This window comes from Lepidochelys kempii, chromosome 8, assembly GCF_965140285.1.
Source record: "Lepidochelys kempii isolate rLepKem1 chromosome 8, rLepKem1.hap1, whole genome shotgun sequence".
Classification (NCBI taxonomy): Eukaryota; Metazoa; Chordata; order Testudines; family Cheloniidae; genus Lepidochelys; species Lepidochelys kempii.
In genome coordinates, this window is record NC_136387.1 from 37311491 (window position 1) to 37332138 (window position 20648).

Genomic DNA, 20648 nt, shown 5'->3' on the forward strand with positions numbered 1-20648 from the left:
AAACACCTCTCCCAAGGAGCAGAGCTTGCTCTACCGTGGTAGGTACAGGGATTGGGGTTCTTGGGAGAAGAACACTGGGTATTTAAGTGAAATATAAAGGGTTCCACTCAGCCCCACTCAGACACAAACTAAAGGGGCAGCTCCTTTCTGTACCTTGGGGGACAAAGTTCAAGGCTGGCTTTGACCATCACACAGCCCCTCCTCATTCAACACAGCCCACTCTGTGTCACAGTGAAGAGGGATACTGATCTTAGAAGGGCCTCTCTGTCTAGCTAACTCTAAGGAGTCATCCCAACCCCACTAAGAGGAAACATGGGCTTGTAGGTAAACCAGAGGGCAAGGAGTCAGGAGACCAGGGCTCTGTTCCCAGCATTGCTGTCACCAATGATAAATCACTTCCTATTCTGCTTCCTTGGTTTACCCATCTGTTGTGAGACTTAATTGCTCAGTGCTGGTAAAGTGCTTGGAGATTCTCAGCTAGAAGGTGCTAGAGACAGGCAGAGAACTATTATTCAGCATTTACAAATGCCTGAGCTAGAGAGATGCCAAAGGGATATTCTCCAGTGCTGTCTGGTGTTTCATAATGACCTCAGTCAGATTCCAAGGCCAGAAGGAACCATTGTGATCATCTAGTCTGACTTCCTGTGTAACACAGGCCAGAGAACTGTCCCCAAATAATTCCTAGAGCAGATCTTTTAGAAAATCATCCAATCATGATTTGAAAATTGTCAGTGATGGAGAATCCCCCACAACTCTTGGTAAATTGTTCCAATGGTTAATTACCCTCACTGTCAAAATTTTACACCTTATTTCCAGTCAGAATTTGTCTAGTTTCAACTTCCAGCCACATTCCAGCAGGGGTAAATGAGGTTGCCTTGTCCTTATAAAGTTGAGGGTCTCAGTGTGGTTCTCAAACATTTTATAAATTTGGCTTCCCAGAAGGAAACATTTTAAACAATCCCCATTTTAAAGCTGGGCAAACTGAGGTCGAGAGGCACAGAACAAGGTCACACAGTCTGTCAGAAGCAAACTGTGAACAGAATCCAAAACTACTGACTCTCAGTGTCCTGCTTTAGCCATTGGATTACACTGCCTTTCTAATGCTATCTGAAAGTGCTGGAAACCCTTAGGATGGGATTATCAAAAGCATTGAGAGGTGCATTAAAATGGCCCCAGATTAGATTGGATACCAATTGAATTAACTGGTCAGTGTTAGTAAGGTGCTTAGAAGATCTGCCTGGGGGATATCTTTGAGCATGCTGGTAGCCATATGCACATGGGATCACTGTGTCCACTCTGCAGCTGTCACTGTGCCTATGCCTTTATCCTTGCATACTGGGCAGGTAGCCATGTTTATGTGAACAATCTGGTATCTGTGTGCATGGTGAGCCCAATATACACATGCAGTATTTCTGGGAATGTGTGATATCATTTGTACATGGCCTATGTGTGTATGCCCAGTGGCTGTGTATTTGAAGTATTCATGTGGACACAGGCTATGTGAATGTGGGATACTGATGGGTTAGGGTGTGGGTGTGCATATGCAGTATTTGTGAGAAATTGAGGTACCCATGTGTGCTGTGTGAACCTAGGCTCTCCATGGGCATACATGTGCTAGGAGTGCTTCTTCTGTGGAGCGCTGATGGAATGTCTGTGTGTATGGGATACCAGCATGGAATGTGTGCATGGGCACAAGGTATGTTTTGTGTGCACATGGTTGTGCGTGTGCAAGTAGGGCACGTTCCATGTGCAGGTGAGTATCCAAGTGCATGCAAATAAGGAAAGGGGGCATGTAGGGCATGTGAACATGGATTACCTATGGGTAGGACGCTGTGTTTTTTGCAAATATGAAATAATATTAAACATAATGTATGCAATGACAAACCCACCCGGAATGGTAGTGCCTGGGTGCTCTTCACCCCACACCAGACCCCCCCTCCCGCCCGACACGTGGGTAAACAAAGTATCATGGAATCCCCCCGTTCCCAAATAAATGAACTACAGTATTAGGCAGGAGACACAGGGCTCTGCCCACGGGCCGGGAGGGGACAGACATGGACGGTCATCATGCTGTGGGCAGCTGACGTGGCGCGGATCCCGTGATGAGACGGGTACGCGGGATGTGGCGGCTGGAACCTCCCCCCGCAACCTCTGGTGCCACGCACCACCCCTCACGCTGCGGTTGGGGGGGGGGTAGCGGCTCTGGTCTATGCTTTCCGGCAGGGACAGGAAGCGTTTCCGCCCTGTTTAAAGATGGCGACTACTTTGCCTTCGTTCCCTTCCCTTGATCTGACAGCGTCACGTGACGCTCTGTGCCCAATAAGCCTTTCTCAGCTGTCAACGCGCCTGCTTGGGCCATATGGCGCCCGGGCTGGGGATGCTGTGTGGAGTGCGCATGTGTGAACGGAGGGCCGGGCCTGAAGATGGCGAATGATAAGGTGAGAGGGGCGCCGGGAGGGTGGGCTGAGCCGTGCCCGGCGCCCGCCTCACAGCCTGGCCTGGCCCGGCCCGGCGGACGCCCCTCGAGCCAGGCAGGAGGCGGTGGTGCCGGTCCCGTCAGCTGGGGGTCGGTGGGAGCCGAGGGCTCGCTGCTGTGACCCGGGCCGGGACCAGCCGCCTGCCCGGCCCCAGCCCTCGCGCGGGCAGCGGGCCTCGCTGCGCCCTTGGCGGGCGCGTCCCCGGCCGCTCTTCCTCCGCTGGGCCCGAGTTCTCCGGGGGGCGGAGAAAGCCCCCGGCTTGGAGAGCCCCGAGCTGCCGCGTCCCCTGCCCCCGCTTCGGCCTGGGCTGCGTACGGCGAGGAAATATCAGGCCGGGGAGCCATGCCGGCGGCCGGCCCGTGCTGAGCCGTGCTCGGTGGCCGGGCTCAGGTGCCCCGGTGGCCGGAACAGCGAAGGCAATGCTCGGTAACTACGTAACTGTGCCCCCCAAGCGGTTACCTGAGCCTGCTGCCGCCCATAAATGGGCTAACTCCACTGTTGAGCTACATACTCCGTAGCCTGCCACGGTGCGGCGTTAGCCGCCTCCCTCCAGCTCTCCCAACTCCGTGGCCGTTTCTGGTTGCTCGCATTTTGTAATGCGCTTTCCGCACAGTGCCGCGATTGTAGGGACTTCTGGTTTTACGGGTGGCCTGACCTGTAGCGCATACACCCCATGAAGGCATTCTGTAGGTGACACAGATCAAGCCCTACTATCGTTTCTCAAAATTGCACTGCTGGAGGCTTGAAATCCGACTCACTTGTAAATTTCATTATGCATATGACTGTAGAATGTCTGAAGTTGAAAATAACGGGCTTTCGACATAGGTTAAGCCCTTTCAGAATTAAAATGACTGAACTAAACTTCAGTAACCATGGGATATTTTTAGGCAGTCTTAATTCCGTTCTGAACAAGCCTGAGAAGCCTTAGCTTCCTATCTTTAATTTAAAAGATCTATCTAAAATGTGACTTTGTCAACATTAGTGCAGTCTGTTGCATCACTCTAGTCATTTCCTGCTCCCTCCTCAGCATGGCCTAAATGCTGTGCCAGAATAGTAGTTCCCTGAACAAAAGGAATTTGACTCCTTGTCATGAAGTTACTGAATTGCATGTTTGTAAGCAGTATGCAACATCAAGTTTTTGTTTTTACTGTGTAGGACCCACGGCCAAAGCTGAAGGATCTTGCTTTTTTGAAGTCTCAGTTGGAAAACTTACAGCAGCGAGTGGAAGATGAGGTGCAGGCTGGAGTGGGCCAGGTAAAACTGGAGTTCTTTAACACTTTAGCCCTAGATTAATCTCCCCAGAAGTTGTGCTGTTCTGTGATCTTCCAGTAGAATGAATGTATCCTGTTCCACTCAGAGTGCACACTAGTTGTATCTCCAAGGAATGCTTGGTTTTACTTGCTTTTCTCAGCAAAATATTGAGGTTATATTTATTTCTTCTGTGGTGATAACATTACACAAGCTTGGCAACAGCGGTCTAGGGAAATCAGTGGAAGAAGACAATGTGTTCCAACTAAGTTTTATGCATTAGGGTACACTTTTGTCCAAGAAGCTATTTATCCCTTTCTCTCCTTTTTCTCTGCAGGATGGTTCTTTGCTGGCATCTCCGTTTCTCAAAGGGTTTCTGGCAGGTTACATTGTAGCCAAACTCCGATCTTCTGCAGTCCTAGGATTTGTATTTGGGACCTGCACTGGAATATATGCAGCTCAGGCCTATGCAGTTCCCAATGTTGAAAAGACAATCCGAGACTATGTCAGCTCACTGAGGAAAGGACCAGACTAGAGGAGAATCCTTTGGACAACGGTGCACTCCAGAAACAGCTCTTCTCATCTTAGACATCCTAGTCAACTTTGACATGATCTTAAGGGGCTTTCAGGACTGTAGCTATATATGTCATTCTGGCCCATTGTAAAACATGTTTAATATCAGATCAGTGTGAAATATCAGCAGGTCTGATTACAAAAATTATTAATCGGAATACCCTGAAGGTAGCAATCGCGCGTTCAACTGTCCAGTGCTTGCGAGCTTCAAAATCTGGATGTTGACAACTGCCTTTCTCACTGTAATTTCTTACCCTGCATTCCCCCCAAGTAGACTGGAAGGGCGGCTGTGTCAGATCATCTCACACGCTATTTTTACACCCCTTCACATATCTATTCCCTTGCCCAGGAAATGTGCTTTGTCTGATTTCTAGGGAGACCTCCATTTCTTTCCCTGATGAAGAGCAAACATGTTCCTCTCCTTGCATTGAGCATGTAATGAATAGTTCAGTGTCTTCCTAATTAGACTGTCCTTAAATATATGGCATTTGTTGTCGCTCTCTTTCTCTCCAAGGAGGTGACTTGATTTTTAGAAACACATCTACATCCTGGAATGATCTTGCCTCTACTGAGACTCTGACTGTGAAAGGACCAAGTGCTACCCTTTCCCCTTTGCTGGTATCCACTGCCTCATGGGAATAATTACTGCGAATGGTAGTGCTGCTGGCTCACTGCTCAGCCCTGCCACCAGGGGGCTCAAGAGAGTGCTGTGGGCACTGATGCTAGTCATGTCTGTTACTGTCTATGGCTCTCATGCTCCCCTCCTGACTCTGTGTAAAGTGGATGGAAAGATCCCATTCAGCGCCTCATCTGTTGTGGTTCTTACTGAGCTGACCAAGCTGGTGCTCTCCTTCATTTCCCTGCTGATCTGGGACTGGAGGCAGCTGGGAGTCTCACTGTCATGGCGCCATGCTGCCCCCTTTGCCCTATCTGCGCTGCTCTATGCTGCCAACAATAACCTGGTGGTTCACATGCAGCTGTTCATGGATCCTAGCACCTACCAGGTCCTGAGTAACCTGAAGATTGGCAGTACTGCTCTCCTGTACAGCATGTTCCTGCACCAAAGACTCTCTCTACACAAGTGGCTGGCCCTCTTCCTGCTAACAGCTGCTGGGGTGAGCTACACCTATGGGGGCCTCCAGGACCTGCAGCACTCCTCCAGCTCCTCTGAGATGCAGCTGCACCTCACCCTGATTGGCTTGCTGCTCATCTCTGTGTACTCCCTGATATCAGGCCTGTCTGCTGTCTATACCGAAGTCATCCTGAAAACCCAAGATCTGCCACTTACCCTCCAGAACCTGTTTCTTTACTTCTTTGGAGTCCTGCTGAACTTGATTGCCCATCTCTTGAGCAGCAATGGGGCTGGATTCCTGGATGGCTTCTCTTTATGGGTGCTGGTAATTGTGGTGAGCCAGGCCCTGAATGGCTTGATAATGTCTGTTGTCATGAAGCACAGCAGTAACATCACCAGGCTCTTCGTTATCTCCTGCTCCATGCTTGTTAACGCCCTCCTATCTATCCTGCTCTTCAGCCTGCAGCTCACTGCCTTTTTCTTCCTTGCTGTCCTGCTGATCGGCTTGGCTGTTCACTTGTATTATGGAGTCAAATAGACTCCACCTTGCAGCTCTGTGGGAGACATCTGGTATTGAAGCTATAGCTGGCATGTTCTGGGCTATTATGTGGGAGTGGCAACGGCTTGTTCTTTTTTTTTGTCTCATTTTTATGTAACAAATGCATTAGTCTGGCCTGGCTGCACTCTTAGAGGGCAGATTCCCTTCAGAACCCATCACCTGAGGTCAGGGACAAGCATGTGTGAGGCAGTAGGGCTGCAGCTGAAAGCTACTGGCTATCACAAGCAGACCTTGCCTGTAGCTAGCATGTGCACTGTGAGGAATTGCACTATTTGTTGTGCAGCACGAAGAAGCAGGAGGGGATCTGTCCCCACGGAAGGGGACATGTTCATTGCATGGGCTCAGTATTCTGCATACAGGGACTCTGTCCCGCAAGGCACTGACTCAGCAGCCGCCATTGGTGTCTGCAGGATCAGGCCCAGGCCCAATGTATCACTTTTAGGGGAAGGGCGAGAGGGCTTCCTGGTGAAGACTAAGCCAGTGACAGTAACAGCAGTTTATTGGGGTCCTCTGTGACCATCTCCCCTTTTGCCTGAGCTCCCGTCCTCAGGCCCTTTCTTGGAGGGCTTTGAGGGACTCTTTACATCTGAGCAGCACCTATTCCAGCTCATTCAAGGACCACTTGTGTGATGTGAGCTGCTTCCTTCTCTGGCCATGCCTTGTGCCTCCACAATGCTCTGAGCTCTGATCCAGCCGTTACAGATTCAAAGTGCCTTTTGGAAGGGGATAGTCCCGGTTTTGTGCACATCCTCTGCGGTGAGCTGCACACCGGCTCCAAGGCAGAGCCTTGTTCTCATGCAGCACTTGGCAAATGTATTTTCCAGATCCCTTCCTACCTGCTGCTCTCATCTCTGTAACAAAGCACCAAAGAGCCGGCAACTCTTCTGTCAGTGTAAACGATACATGTAACTGTCTCCCTGGAAAGTTCCAGTGACATGACCAGCTGCTGTTCAGCTGGGGGCCTGTGTGTACATGGTTATCACTCACACTCCTTGCACACGCACACTGGTGCATGCGCTTCTCCAAATCTGGCTCTTAACCTGTAGTAGACTCCTGGATCCAGATCCTCAAAGGCACCTAACGCCTACTGATTCCAGTGGGAGCTAGGTGCCTAAATACTTTTGCAGAGCTTAGCCCTGATCACCTGGGCTCCAGCTGGAACCCATCTGGTGAATCTGTCACTAGCATCAGCCCATTTCCAAGGTACCCAGTGCCTACAGCTGACTCCTGCTTCCCCTCTTGCCCTTTGGATTGAAGCATAGATCTGTATCTTCAGTATGAAAGCAGCTACTGTTGAGTGTTAGCTGAGCTGTCAACTATGATGCGCTGCAGGAGCTGGGGTGGTGGCTTGAAGCCAGAGGAGTTTCCTGTTGATTGGGAGAGAGGAAAAGAAACTTCCAAATAAAATGGTTGGAATCATTAAGAGGCCCAGAATTGAAGGCAGGGGTGATTGCAGTGCTGGGGCAGGAGCTGGTTTGGCAGCCCTGCAGACTGACCCTTCTGTCTAGACACAAAACAGATGCAGGCCTGGCAGTCCCAGCTTCCCGCACACATGCCAGTGGCCCACCTTGAGGGACCCCATCTCTATTCAGTCTCCATGGTCCAGTCTGTTTTTTGGGGGCTGCTCAGGCAGGCAGTGGGGCTGCCAGTTGTCAGTCAGGTGATGGAGACCTGCCCCCTTGAAAATTGTCCTTGCCAAGCCCTGGATTTCTCCATAAATGACTGAACCCTTTACAAGCAACTGACTGGGTGGGAGGAAGGCAGCTCCCTGCTTTGTACCAGCCAGTGTAGGAGCCTGAGCAGTCAGCTTGGCAGGGGAGAGCTTTCTGCTCTGCCATTCCCTGTACCAACCTCATCAGGGGTCTGTGTGTACTGAGCGAGGGGTTCAGCTGTTTCCAGAGTAGGATGTCTGAACAGGGGCTAATACTTCCTCCCTAGCCTAGAAATGTAGTAAAAGCGCACTCTGAGAGGCAGGGCTGGAGCTTTGGGCTGACCCATGTGGTCTTGCACTGCCTTCCCCGTACACCTTTCCGCTGACCATGCTGTCTCCTCCAATGCACCTGCCCGTTAACCTGTAGAAGCCACCACATGCAGCTGCTGCCTCCCGGGACAGAGGTCTGACTACATTCCACACTCCTGCCAGCTCCAACTTGGGCTGCCCTGGAGTGTTGTACTTCCCAGTATGCTGTTGGGCAGATCCTGTGCTGTACAGCCCAAACTCCCTACCTCAGGGAAGCTGTACCTCATCTCATGAATTGAATTGCCCATTTCCCACTGTGCCAGTCCCAGGCTTGCAGTTCCAGGCTGGGGCAGGGCAGGGGGCAGCCATTCCTGCTACAGGCCTCTGATTCCCACTTGACCTGGAGTCCCCATGGGAACAGTGCAGCTGCATGGGACTATTGCCCTGCTTCTCAGCTGATGCCTGCAGCAGTGCACGTTTCTGAGAGTGACTATTTAGTCTGTATAAATGTTGGGTTTGTATCTGGATTTGTACTACCTTAGGTTTGACAAGGTTCAATTCCTGTCACCCCCAGTGCGCCAGACAGCAACGCCTACCCTGGCGCTGGCTGTGGTATTAAAACCTGCACTTTCCTATTCCTTGTAACTGTCTTGTTCCTATCTGCTTGCTGACATGGAGACTGGTCAGACCAAGCAGGCGAATGCCCAGCCCCCAGTCTGACCTCATTTTAATATGGGTGTCTCTCGATTGGAGCGAAGGGCCCCCTCTTCAGTGGAGCGCAGCATCCTCTTGGAACGTGTGAATACACTGTTTATTGAGAATCTCATTGGCTTATTTCAGCTGGCAGCAGCCTGAGGGAATGAGAAACCTGCCCTGGGTTCCTGGTCCAGTTGTCTCATGCAGTTCATTTCCCACAGTATTTCAGCAGTGCCACAGAAGCACAATTCTCCAGACTGCTGACAGCCCCTGGAAAGAGGCACGAGGGCTTTGTTCAGCCTTTCCCCTGTGGTGCGGAGCTAACCCTTGCTCTGGACAGCTTAGCAGAACCCTGTCGGGTCCACTGACAGTGACTACCCATGGAACTACTCCCAAATGCCTGTGTCTGCCTGCTCGTGCTCTTACTGGGGTCCCCTGCAGTACGCACAGCGAGCTCTGCATGTCTCTCCCTCCTTGTTGGCTGAATCCAATGGGGGAATAAACCATTGAGGAAAAACAAGCCACCCATATGTTTGCTAGGCATCCTGCCCCATGGGTAAAGCACTTTATCCCCTTCCAAATCTTTCCGGGGAGAGGGGAGAAGGCCCCACTTGCTGTTGGCACCATAGGTGCAGGGTGCATATGGAAGGTGCAGTAAGTCCTCCTGCTGTGGGAAGGGGCTGAGCTTAAGGTACTGTCTGTATAGGCTGTGATCAGGTTGCCCATCCCCCTGGAATGAGCTGGGGGATTCATTTACACTGCAGTTAAATGCTGTAGTGTGGCTGGGACCTAACTGGGGCAGAGCCCTGGAATGGCCGAGGCTTCAACCCACTTAGCTGCTGCCTACACAGCAGCCTTACCCCAGGCTGTAACGGGGGCTCCTGCCTGGGGGTCAGTCCAGGGCAGCAGTGAAGGGCTTGGCTGTGGTGGACACTCAGGCTAGGCCTGTTCCAGTGCACCAGGTGCATCTTTTGCAGCATCTTAAATGAACAGGGTGTATGGCTGTTCTCAAGGCCTAGGCCAGGCGGGCTGCACGTGCGTCAAGATCAGCAAGGGTAAGGGGGCTAGTTCTCACACATGGGGGTAGGAGTGGTTGAGGCTCTAAGAGGGAGTGTGGCCTAAATGGTCTACTTTGAGAGCCTTCACCTAGTCCCTTAGCTCCAGATTGGGACACTTCCTGGAGTGGCAGGATGTGTGGTAGTGCCAGGGCCTCTGCTCTGATGAAAGGCTGTGGGAGCCGGCGCCTTAACAGCCCTGCATGTCAGCCCCTCCCTCAGATGCCTAACACCTGGTCCCATGGGGGTGTATTGGCCTCTGCTGCAGGGAGACATTCCTTAGGTCCGGAGGAACTGCGGCTGGACTCTGAACACTGCACTGTGTGCGTTAACAGCTCCTGACAGCCCTTGGGCTGGAGCCAGAGCCAGGTTCCTTGCTGACGTGTGCAGCTGCTTTTGCTGCTGTGAGTGATTTCTGGGCATGTGAAGCTGGACCTCAGTGGGTATCTCACCCCTAGCAGTTGGGAGCAGCTGTCCGAGTACTGCACTGGGCTCCAAGCCCCTGTTACGCCTTGCCCCATTGCTGTGGAAAAGAGCTGGGAACAGGGTCACAGTGCACTTCCCACTGAGGGCCTAGAAGCTGATGGGAGTTGTAGCTTTAAAGCTACGTTTGCTGACGCTCTGCTCTCTCCCAGCCCAGCCCAGTCAGGGAGAGGGGAAGGTGCTGTATTGAGCTAGCAATGTGTTCACACGTTGCCTGCTCAGTCCCCCATAACCTCCCAGGGCCAGTTTGCCATTGCACACAGGCAGTTCCCCGATGCAGGTAAAGAGCTTCCCAGCTGCTCAGAGACCTGCTAAAACACCAGAATACCTGCCTGGCGCTGTAAGAAAGGCTGGCCCTGAGGTTACCTATGCTGCATCTCCTCCCTGGAATGATTGGCAGGCATCACCCCCCCACACACACACACCCTCCAGTGTTCACTCCCCCAGGGGTGGGGGCAGAGCGCTCTGGCACAGCACAGCTCACTGCTCAGGAGTGCGGGTCTGTCTGTGAGGCGCGCTCAGTGCAGCCCAGCTGCCTGTGTGTGCGGAGCTGCTGATTCTGCGCAGACAGGGAGATGGCATCCTGGAGGGCCTCCTGTAGCAGCTTCCGGTACCGTCGATCCAGCGCATCAGTCTGCTCCTCTGAGAGGCCCCGATAGGCCCGAAATACCTGCAGAGAGCAGTCAATCCCTTTACGATACAGTGCCCCAGCCCTGCCTCTCAACCAGGAACCAGGAAAGGGGAACAAGTGAGCTGTGCCAGGTCAGAGCTGTGGCTTATGTGGGGTTGGGGGCAGGATCTGGGGTTGCAAACCTCTTCCTGTTCCCATTCAGAGTAGCATTCAGTAGCCCAGTGTGTGGGTGTCACGATGGCTCAGCCAGGGCAGGGGACTAACCCAACTGGGCAGGGCAGAGAGTTTCTCCTGCTCCTCAGGGCAGGCTCAGTGAGTGGGGGAGGCTTTCTTTGTGCCCTTCCCTGTCGCTTTTGTGCTGTAGGGAGCAGCACTAAGGGGGAAGATGCCACCCTTCTTCAGAAGAGCAAGTGTCACAGTAAGCACCCCCTGCATGGCAGCACTGCCAGCCGCCTTATCCTGCTCGGGCCCTGTGGCTTCTCTCTTTCTGCCCATCTTGCTCTCACAGAGCTGTAAGCTGGGGAATTTATTAGCAATGACAGCTCCTCAAAGCATGAACGCTGGCTCCTGAGTCTCCTGTGGGGAAGGCCTGCAGACTCCTAGCTAACTTATCGGCTTCCTCAGCGGGCTGCAAGAGGCTGTCAAGATACATCCCAGGGCCATGCAAGATCGCCCTGTGGAGAGGGAACGCAGTGCTGTGGGGGTAAAGGAGCTAACAGCCTGATGTCCATTGCTCCCATCCCCCCTGCCTCAACCCTGACTATGAGGGGCTGCTCGGTGGAGCTCCATCACCCTTGGCCCTTGGCCATGGCCCTTGGTGTGCTCTGCTGAGCCTGCCAACAAAGGGGACAGCTGGTGCCAACTGATTCTGTGATGGGAACGTCTGTCCATTGGGAAATAGGCCAACCAACTCATTGTTCATGGAGCCCTAAACAGCCAGTGGGGTGACTGGCTTCCACTGGGCTGTCCTGGGCCATGCCCTGATCCCTCCCCAACCCCCTTAGTATCTGGACACAGAGAACGGCAGCTTAGCCCCTGGTGACCTGTAGCACATGTTGTTTCTGAGCCTCCACTTCCAGTCTGTGCTGCTGGTACAGCGCCTCCAGGTCCTTCTCTGCCTCGGCCCATTCCCTCTGCAGTGCTTCCAGCTGTAGGGCCAGCACCGCCTTCTCCTTGGGCCAGCACCGTGCGTCCCGCTGGGCAGGAGGGAGCTGGGAGTGAAAGCTTTCAGGCAGGCTGTGGGAAGTCACCCTTGTCCCAGCAGAAGGGATGGGGGCCCTGCCCAAACCATGAGGCTCAGTCTGAGCTGGCTTTGCTAGCTGGGCTCACACAGAGGGCTAAGAAGGGGTTGTCCTGCTCCCTGACCATCCGTCTCAGCATGCATAGCACCAGCACGCTGGACCTCTCCTCACAGAGCAGCCATGGGGAATGCTCCTTCCCTGACATGCTTCTGCTCTGGTATCTTTCTGAGTCCTGTCCTGCCCCCCAGGAGTCACTGTTGCCATCCAGTTTGAACTGGGCCTGGGGGAGCAGGACCGGAAGGGTCTGGGCAGCTGTAAACTGGCTCAGCAGCTCACCTGGACGAGCACAGCCTTTCAGCTGCCTATTGGGACGGGATGGTCCAAACCTCAAGGGCAGTCCCCCCGTCCCCTCCCACCTACTCCCCCCCATCCAATTCCATCCTTCCCGGAAGCACAGCAAGGTCCCCTTTGCCCAGTCTGCCCTCTCCAGTGACTCATCCCATCTGCTTGTTACCCCCATGCCTAAAGCCCCCATTTGCTCCCAGTACCAAAGGCCCAGCCATCCTGCAGGTGCCTTTTTCCTGCCTCAGGGGCAAGGAGCCTGTGGGTTTTGTCTCATGGTTTCCTTGTCTCAGAGCTGGCAGGAGGTTGTCCCCAAAGATGCCTCTAGAGCTGGGGGCATGAGCAAGGGCCAGGACCATACCTGGGCTTGCTGCCACCGCAGCCTCTCAGATAGGGGTTGATTTGCAGTGGGAGAACCCATATAAGATACTGCAGATTGGGGCAGCATTACCTTACCCCAGGGATCCCTGTCCTTTCTGCAGTAACCAGCTCCTGGCGGGCAGAGCCTCCCTGTGCCTGCAGCCTTGGAGCGTGGCCCCTGATGTCACTGCAAAGTGCCCATTTTCCTCACTCTGCTCCGGTGTTGGCTGGCTGCAGCTCTATGCCTTGCTATGGACAACTGTCCTCAGCTTGCCATCTGGGACCATTGCTCTTGGGCCCCTTTATTGCCTCATCACCCTGTGTTCTGCTCAGCCCCAGGTCCCCGGTGACGGTCCATTCCCCACTCACCTGCTGGTTCCCTGCTAGCTCCTCCTCCAGTTTCAGCAGTTCCTGCTTGATGAGCCGCTGGTGCTGCTCCCGCAGACGCTGCCTCCTGGCCTTGGCCACAGCAAACTGCAGCTCCAGGGCCGGGTGCTGCTGAGAGGCCCAGCTCCCCACCTGGCAGAGAGCAGACATGAAAAGGCACCCAGGAAGTGACTCTCCTATGTAGGCCATTCCCAGCCGCAGTGCTGGGGTGCAGAGAGGAAGCTGGGCAGGCAGCCTGGGGTCCCTCTGCATTGGCATTTGCATGCTTGGGAGCACTGCGGGGTTGCACCGAGTGTTGTGCCGGAGGGGCCTTGTCCTAACACCATAGAGAGGCAAAGCGGGGAAGAAAGAGGGGTGGGGACGAGCCTCCCTGTCCTCCCCAATGAAATGCCCTGGGGGTTTCCTGAATGGGTGACAGGGCGGGGACAGAGTGGGTGCAGGGTGGCTGAGGGAGGGCAAAGGGTTGCAGTATAGGGTACAGGGCCACTATGGTCCTCTTCACCTCCTGCACATGTGCAGCATGGAGTGGGCCATGCATAGCACAGGGCAGACACAATGTGGGATGGATGCAGCACAAACAGGACACTCTGAGCCCTTTATACGTCGCCAAGGCACACCCCCAGGAGCTCGCACCATCAGTAGCCTGGGCCGAGGCAGGAAGCTCAGCTGGGCTCAGGGCAGAGGAACAAGCTGTGACTCACCAGCTTTCACCCTGACCCCATCCCCTCCTGTGACTGCCCAGTTAGTCCCCTCTGTTCTCCGGTCATGGAGCAGAGATTTCCCAAGGCTTCTCCATCCAGCTCCAGCTCTCAGCCTCCCTGTAGTAGCCTCCCTGTAATAGCTTGTAGGAGGGCTGCAGCCCAATTGCTTTCAGCAGGAGGGGCTGAAGGGACCAGGATAACTAGTGGGGGAAAGGCTCTCAGAATTACTGCAATCCCTGCCTCTCCCAGCAGGAGGTGTAAGAGCACTGGCTCTGCATGTAACTTCTCCCAGCTGGAGTGGCTGTGGGACACAATGAGAGTGGGGCCCACCTGGAGATCACAGTGTCCCAGCCCAGTATGGTAGTGCCAGCTGGGCAGGAGATGCAGTGCATTGAGAGCCCTTGTGGCAGCAGTGGCTGGACTATATTAAATGTAGTGAGAACAGCTCCCTTGGAAAGGTCAATCCAAGCAGAACAGCAGGGGGTCAGTTCCTTTCCAAGTCGGACAGAGAACAGTCAGCAATTATGTGCCCAGCTGGGGCTCCTGGCAGTCTGGCTGAGGGCTGAGCAGGGAGCCAGAATGGCTAGGCCTGCAGCCTGGATAGGCTCCAGCTCATTAGAACTACACAGTATTGGGGCTTTTGGATGATGCATGAACCCTGTGGCGGGAGTCCTTGTGTTGGGGCCTAATCTTGCTTGGGTAATTAAACACCACCTTCCTGAAATCTCCAGACATTTCCTTTGGCTACGTTGGTCCTTTTCGCTTCGCAGGGCCTGAGTCTCCTCTCATATAGAATGGGGTAAGTCAAAAGTAACACCATGGAAATCAGCAGTCCAACACTGGGGTAAGTGAGAGGAAAACTGAACCCCTTGTGTCTAAATTGTTGTGTAGAGTTGCTGTGTGCAGATAGACAGCTGCCACATTACACCCCAGAGGTGACTTCATTACAACAATGGTATATGTATTGTTTGTGAAGCGCTTCGAGTTCCTGATGGATGAAATCCAGTCTATAACAGTGGGGCTTATATCAGTCAGGAAGAAGAATGGCTCCAGATAAACCATTTTCCCACAAACACTTGTGGGCTGTGAAGAGACAATGGCAGGATGGGAAAAGGCATTGGAGACAGAAGATCTAAAGGACTGTAGGCCCCCGCTCCCCCTCGCTCAAGAGAGGGGATGGCTGTAGGGGAGCTGTTTAGGGGGCCAGACTGACACCCAGGACCCACACAGGAATTCAGCTTGTCCAGTGATCATTGGGATGGGAGGGCTTTTGGTGAGAGATGTGTACAGGCTGCCTGTCATTTTAAAAACTTTTTTCTCTAAACGCTTTGTTCCTCCTGTTAAAATCAATAAAACATGATCCCCATGTGCCCCTGGCCACAGCCTCCTGGAGGGAAGAACTGCAGGTGCCTGAACCCCATTGGACCTGCAGGGTAAGTACAGTTGTTACACAGGCTGCTCTAGCTCAGGGCCTACCCTGAGAGTAAAATTGCAGGATCCCACCTCAGGAGAGGGGAAGGCCCAAGAGGGAGATGCAGCCAGCCCTGTGACCATGATGTAAGTCAAATCTGTGCAGACAGGGAGATCTTCTATTGCAGGCTGCTCTGCAGTGTCCGTGGGCCTCTCTCCTAGCCCCAGCACATCACACTCACCGCGCCGGTCACACTAGCAGTGCAGGTTGGTTCCTGTGTTCTGCTGGCTCCACTTTGCAAAGGCTTCTCTCCTGTCACTGCACCCATGCTCGGGGAGATTCGGCCAAACCACTCAGGGCTACTTGTGGCTGCTTCGCCTCCTTTGTCATTACAGAGGGGAACAAACCCTGCAGGAAAAGAGGGAGGGGGATCTGCAGGGGAGGGGGTGCTGGGGAAAAAGAAGCAGAACCCCCAACACAGCCACACAAGCCCCTCTCCCAGCCCCACTTCCTCCCCTAAGGAGGCCCAGACCCGGAAGTTTCTCCACTGTGGGTCCCCTTTACAGCACGCTGGGCTGCACCCAGTCTTGCCGGTGCCCTCTCAGTTGGTGTGGGGTGAGGCTGGCCTCTGAGGAGGGGCCATTCTCTGGGTATTTAACAAGTTATCTGAGCCCTCAGATCATGTTAGCAGCCAGTGCACTCCCAGGGCTAGGCAAGGACAGACCCACACCTGGGACATCTCCATCCGGCTTGGGGTTACCTCTGTCCAGGAACTCTTGGCTTCTCAACATATCTGTCAGCACCTGGTTTGTAAGCTGTTCATCCCTGCCCGGCCACAATGGGATTCGACCCTGTCATGTGGGACACATCAGGCAGGGCCCTGTTAAAGCTAAATGGGGCCAGGATCCATTGTAACATTGGGGACCTCTGACAGAGCAGCTCCTCACCTGCAGCCCTGCCCACACAGCCTCTGCTTCCCAGCCCCCCTCCTCAGTGCCCCCCAGCGATGAAGCACAGCCATCACAAGCTCATCCCAGCCAGCAGCTGGCCAGCTGTGCAGGGCCCCAGCTGCCCAACCTCTGACTCAGTGTTGAGTGTGAGCTTCCCCTGACTTTGTGGCCCAGATTCTGAAGATGGTGCATAAAATGCTGGGATGAGACCGAGAGCTGTCCCCGCAGGGAGCTGCCCGGTTACTCTACAAGCTAGCTCTCTGCTTGGCTTGGGGATGGGTTCTGACTTTATCTGTATCACTTATGCCTGCTCCTATGACTCTGCTGCTAGGGGAAGGGGACGTTCCTTGCCCTATCATGTCCCTGTGCCATTGCTCTGCACCTGGAGGGCAGCAATCAGCAGCTGGAATCCCGGATTCACCTGGGCTTCAGGATGACGGCTCCCACTTCCTTCAAAAGCCTCTGACGTCTCTTTCTTTTTCTCCCAGCTCTGGTTCTTCAGCACCTGGAAAACAGGCCCAGGAGACCTCATTGTGCTGTGTGTAACCACCACAGGGACCATGCTGTCCATGGGGTGCAACAAGCCAAGTCCTAGGTGAGGCCACCATCCACAGCGCCTCCAGCATCTGCTGCCTGCACAGCTCTGGAGATCCTAACCCCCTCCAGGCGACAAACTCTCCCCAGTCTCTGGCTAACTCCTGCTGCCCTCTTGGCCATGAGGAGAAACAAGAGACACCTGGGGATGCTTACACTCAGGTTTACAAGACAAGAGCTTTATTTCTGTTCAGACTTAGGCCCAGAGTGTTACAGCCACGTAACCCATGCCCACCCATCTGCATACATACAGCCACATGGCGTACACACATAGCTAGGCATACACTGTGCTACCAGCAGAATGGTGCATCTACCTATGCTGCATCCACCCCTAGAACCTAGTAACCTAGACAGCCCAGAGTCCCACACCACTGGCCTGGCACATGGCTCTCTTCCCAGAAGGTAGATCAGAACATTATTATGTTGCTGTCTGGATGGGTGATCTTCCTCCATTCCAGAATGCACTGCGTGCTGCTGCCCCTGCTGAAGCACTGTGGGACAGCTGCCCAGATTTTCCCTGAATGCACTAGTACAAGCAGGGGCAGTAGCTGAGGATAATAGAATCATAGAATCGTAGGACTGGAAGGGACCTCGGGAGATCGTCTAGTCCAGTCCCCTGCACACATGGCAGGACTAAGGATTATCTAGACCATCCCTGACAGGTGTTTAACCTGCTCTTAAAAACCTCCAGAGATTCCACAACTTCCCTAGGCAATTTATTCCAGTGCTTAACCACCCTGATAGTTAGGAAGTTTTTCCTAATATCCAACGTAAACCTCCCTTGCTTCTTTATTTTAAGCCCATTGCTTCTTGTCCTATCCTCAGAGGTTAAGGAGAACAATTGTTTTCCCTCCTTGTAACAATCTTTTATGTACTGGAAAACTGTTATCATGTCCTCTCTCAGTCGTCTCTTTTCCAGACTAAACAAACCCAATTTTTTCAATCTTCCCTCATAGGTCATGTTTTCTGGACATTTGATCATTTTTATTGCTCTCCTCTGGACTTTCTCCAATTTGTCCACATCTTTCCTGAAATGTGGTGTTCAGAACTGGACACAATACTCCAGTTGGGGCCTAATCAGCACGGAGTAGAGCAGAAGAAATACTTCCCCTGTCATGCTTACATCACTCCTGCTAATACAGCCCAGAATGATGTTCACCTTTTTTTGCAACAGTGTTACACTGTTGACTCTTATTTAGCTTGTGATCCACTATGACCCCCAGATCCCTTTCCGCAGTACTCCTTCCTAGGCAGTCATTTCCCATTTTGTGCGTGCAGCCGATTGTTCCTTCCTAAGTGGAGTACTTTGCATTTGTCCGTATTGAATTTCATCCTATTTACTTCAGACCATTTCTCCAGTTTGTCCAGATCATTTTGAATTTTAATCCTATCCTCCAAAGCACTTACAACCCCCCCCAGCTTGGTATCGTCCACAAACTTTTAAAGTGTACTCTCTATGCCATTATCTAAATCACTGGCTGAGACACGGTTGTGTTGTGAAGAATGGTGCACAGCTCTGGCTAGCCAGCTCGGGCACGAGTGTCCCAGCTGTGTACAGCTAGATGTGCAGTGCATCTGCTTCTCCCACCTGCAGGTCCCTCAGCACTCTCCTCAGCTGGCTGATCACACTCTCCTGCACTGTTCGGCTGCTGCTGGAGAGGAGCTGGGCCCTCAGCTCTCGGATCTCTGCCCTCTGCCTCCAAACTGCTTTGGCAGGATCCCAGTGGGTTGGTGAGACCTTCTTGGCCAGTCCCCTCACCTGCTCAGCCAGCGAAAGGGCTGACAGGATCTCTTGTCCAGAGGCATCTACAAGACCAAAGAGCATTCAGCCACAAGGGCTGCTGGAGCAAGAGTCAATGTCATACACTTAGAGACTAGAGGGAGCAGAGGCCAGGGAGGCAGGAAAGAGGGCAGTGGGAGGATCGGGGGAGGGGAATTTTCTGAAATAATCAGTCCAGTTAGCCATGCCTGAGGGCTGAATTACAGCAGCAATCCCTGCAGACCAACACGAAGTAACTCTGCCCAGGCTGGCCATGCAGGGACTGGAGGCAACAGCAGGTGCGAGCTCTGGGCAGTCTTTCAGACACTGGTTCTCAGCTAACAAGCTGGCACCATGCTCTGAGCAGCAGGGAACCTTCCTGCCCTCCCAGTGGGAATGTCAGACCATGGCCAACTTCTGGGGAAAAGATTGGAGAGATCACAGGCCAAGGACTGGGGAATCTATCTGGGATCACCAAGAAATGGGGCCCAGGGACCAACACAGGACAGGACTCTCAGGTGTTGGGGGAGGGGGCTCTGTGGTTGCTGCATGTGAATGCAAAAGCTCCCCTCACTCAGGACCCGGCATGACAGCACATCAGGTGCACCCGGGATGGCAGAGATGAGCTGCCGCGGCACAGACAGGTGCCTGGCGAGCAGACCGATGGGAAGCCCTGAAACAAACTCTCTGCCTTTACTTTGCAGAGCATCTTTCACCCTCACTGCCTGGATGGTCTCTGCAGCTACTACATTACAGTAAAAGGGGGACAGCCACTGGGGGGCAGTGCTTCTGTCCTGCCAAGGGCTGAGATGAGCACAGAGCTGCAGGGAGTCTGCTGCAGGGGAGAAGGCTCTCGCACCTGCAGGGGTGGGGCTGCACGATGGGGCCCCCAAAGCCAGAGCTAGATGAGTGCAGGAATGGCAGTGCAGAGGCACAGGGAGGCCTGTGGAGGGAGGGAGAAAGGAAGCAACCATTACCCAGGCAAACCCCTGGGCATCTTTCAGTGCATGGCAGAGTCAGACGAACACATTGGCCTTTGGAGCTGCTGGCACTAATCCCCTCCACTCAGAGCAGCCCTGGGGCCAGCAGTTAGCCCCACCCCATGCTGCGCAGCACTAGGTGGTAACCCCCTCCGTCCAGAGCAGTGCAAGGGGACAGGGAACGTTAATCCCATGTCCTTCTCTCCTTTCCTGACTGGCCCCTAGCTGTAGGATCACAGAACAGGCCAGCATGGCTCCTTCCTGCTCCACCCAGAATCAGGTGCTCGCTGTAAATCTGCTGCCTCTGGACTGGGCTGTAACCCCAGCTGCAGGCATGTCCTGGCTGTGCCCTCAGGGAGTCTGGCCAGCAGATGGGGCGATTCTGCTAACTGAGCATGGGTGTTCCAGGATCTGCCCAGCAGGGGGCAGACTCAGCACCAGGGCATGGACCCCAGACACCAACCCCTGCCCTGGGGCGGAGTGGGTGTGTTGGGCAGTAATGGGGCAAGTACCTGGCAGGGTCAAACACAGCAGCAGGAACATGAGGTTGTTTCCTTCTAGCGTCTGCTTGAGAATCCAGAGGAGGAATCCTGCATCGTCTGGGAGCTCACCAGGAGCCAGAGCTCGGAGCAGGGGTGAGAAACTGCAGAGACACAGGACACTGGGTGTGAGAGCCCCACAGGGGGGAGGGCACAAGGACATAACAGCACACCATTATAATCATTATTATTATTAATTAATGTGGGACTCAAAGTATAAGGCCAAGGGCCCAGCACATAGGAGCCCAGCCTCACTCAGCCTGGGCGATCTCCAGTGCTAGGTGCTGCTGAGGAAAGGTGGGTGAAACTCTTGGCTGTTTGGGCACCATGGCTTGTGAGGGAATCCCTTCCTGCCCCCAGCTAGTGACCAGGCAGGCTCTGTACAGCACTTGGCACAATGAGGCCCTGATCCTGGCCAGGGCTTTTGAGTGCTATGGCCATGCATATAAATAATAGCGAAGCAGGGGGACTGTGAGCCCTGGCTGCCATTGCTGCTGCTGCTCATATACCAACCTTAGCCTCTTTTCAAACATATGGAACTATTGGCCTCATTATCCTGCAGCAGTGAGTTCTGCAGGACCCCATTGACCATGGACAAGCCATGGACTGATGCCCTGGAGAAGCAACTTG

General features: G+C 53.6%; 3 protein-coding genes across 4 annotated transcripts in view; 2 read left to right on the plus strand and 1 right to left on the minus strand.

The window, feature by feature from the left end:
• Positions 1–2333: 2333 nt before the first annotated feature.
• LOC140915785 (SLC35A4 upstream open reading frame protein) lies at positions 2334–4424 on the plus strand. Its single transcript, XM_073356074.1, has 3 exons — positions 2334–2438; positions 3633–3731; positions 4063–4424. Exons 1-3 carry the CDS (start codon positions 2424–2426, stop codon positions 4258–4260), a joined length of 312 nt encoding a protein of 103 aa, XP_073212175.1. The 5' UTR covers positions 2334–2423; the 3' UTR covers positions 4261–4424.
• Positions 4425–4528: 104 nt separating this feature from the next.
• SLC35A4 (solute carrier family 35 member A4) lies at positions 4529–8524 on the plus strand. The gene has a single exon (XM_073356072.2). The coding sequence runs from the start codon at positions 4931–4933 to the stop codon at positions 5906–5908; it is 978 nt and encodes a 325-aa protein (XP_073212173.1). The 5' UTR covers positions 4529–4930; the 3' UTR covers positions 5909–8524.
• An 11-nt stretch (positions 8525–8535) lies between these two features.
• LOC140915783 (uncharacterized) overlaps positions 8536–20648 on the minus strand; it is a 28752-nt gene continuing 16639 nt past the window's right edge. The window contains exons 10-17 of one of the 2 annotated variants that reach the window (XM_073356071.1): positions 19992–20122; positions 18329–18546; positions 16568–16651; positions 15927–16047; positions 15438–15604; positions 13067–13216; positions 11798–11965; positions 8536–10793 (exon numbers count right to left, since the gene is read on the minus strand). In XM_073356071.1, coding sequence (XP_073212172.1) covers positions 10611–10793; positions 11798–11965; positions 13067–13216; positions 15438–15604; positions 15927–16047; positions 16568–16651; positions 18329–18546; positions 19992–20122 — 1222 coding nt within the window. In that variant the 3' untranslated portion in view covers positions 8536–10610. Of the gene's footprint in view, positions 10794–11797; positions 11966–13066; positions 13217–15437; positions 15605–15926; positions 16048–16528; positions 16652–18328; positions 18547–19991; positions 20123–20648 lie in introns of both variants that reach the window. The other variant, XM_073356069.1, reaches the window with a different exon arrangement.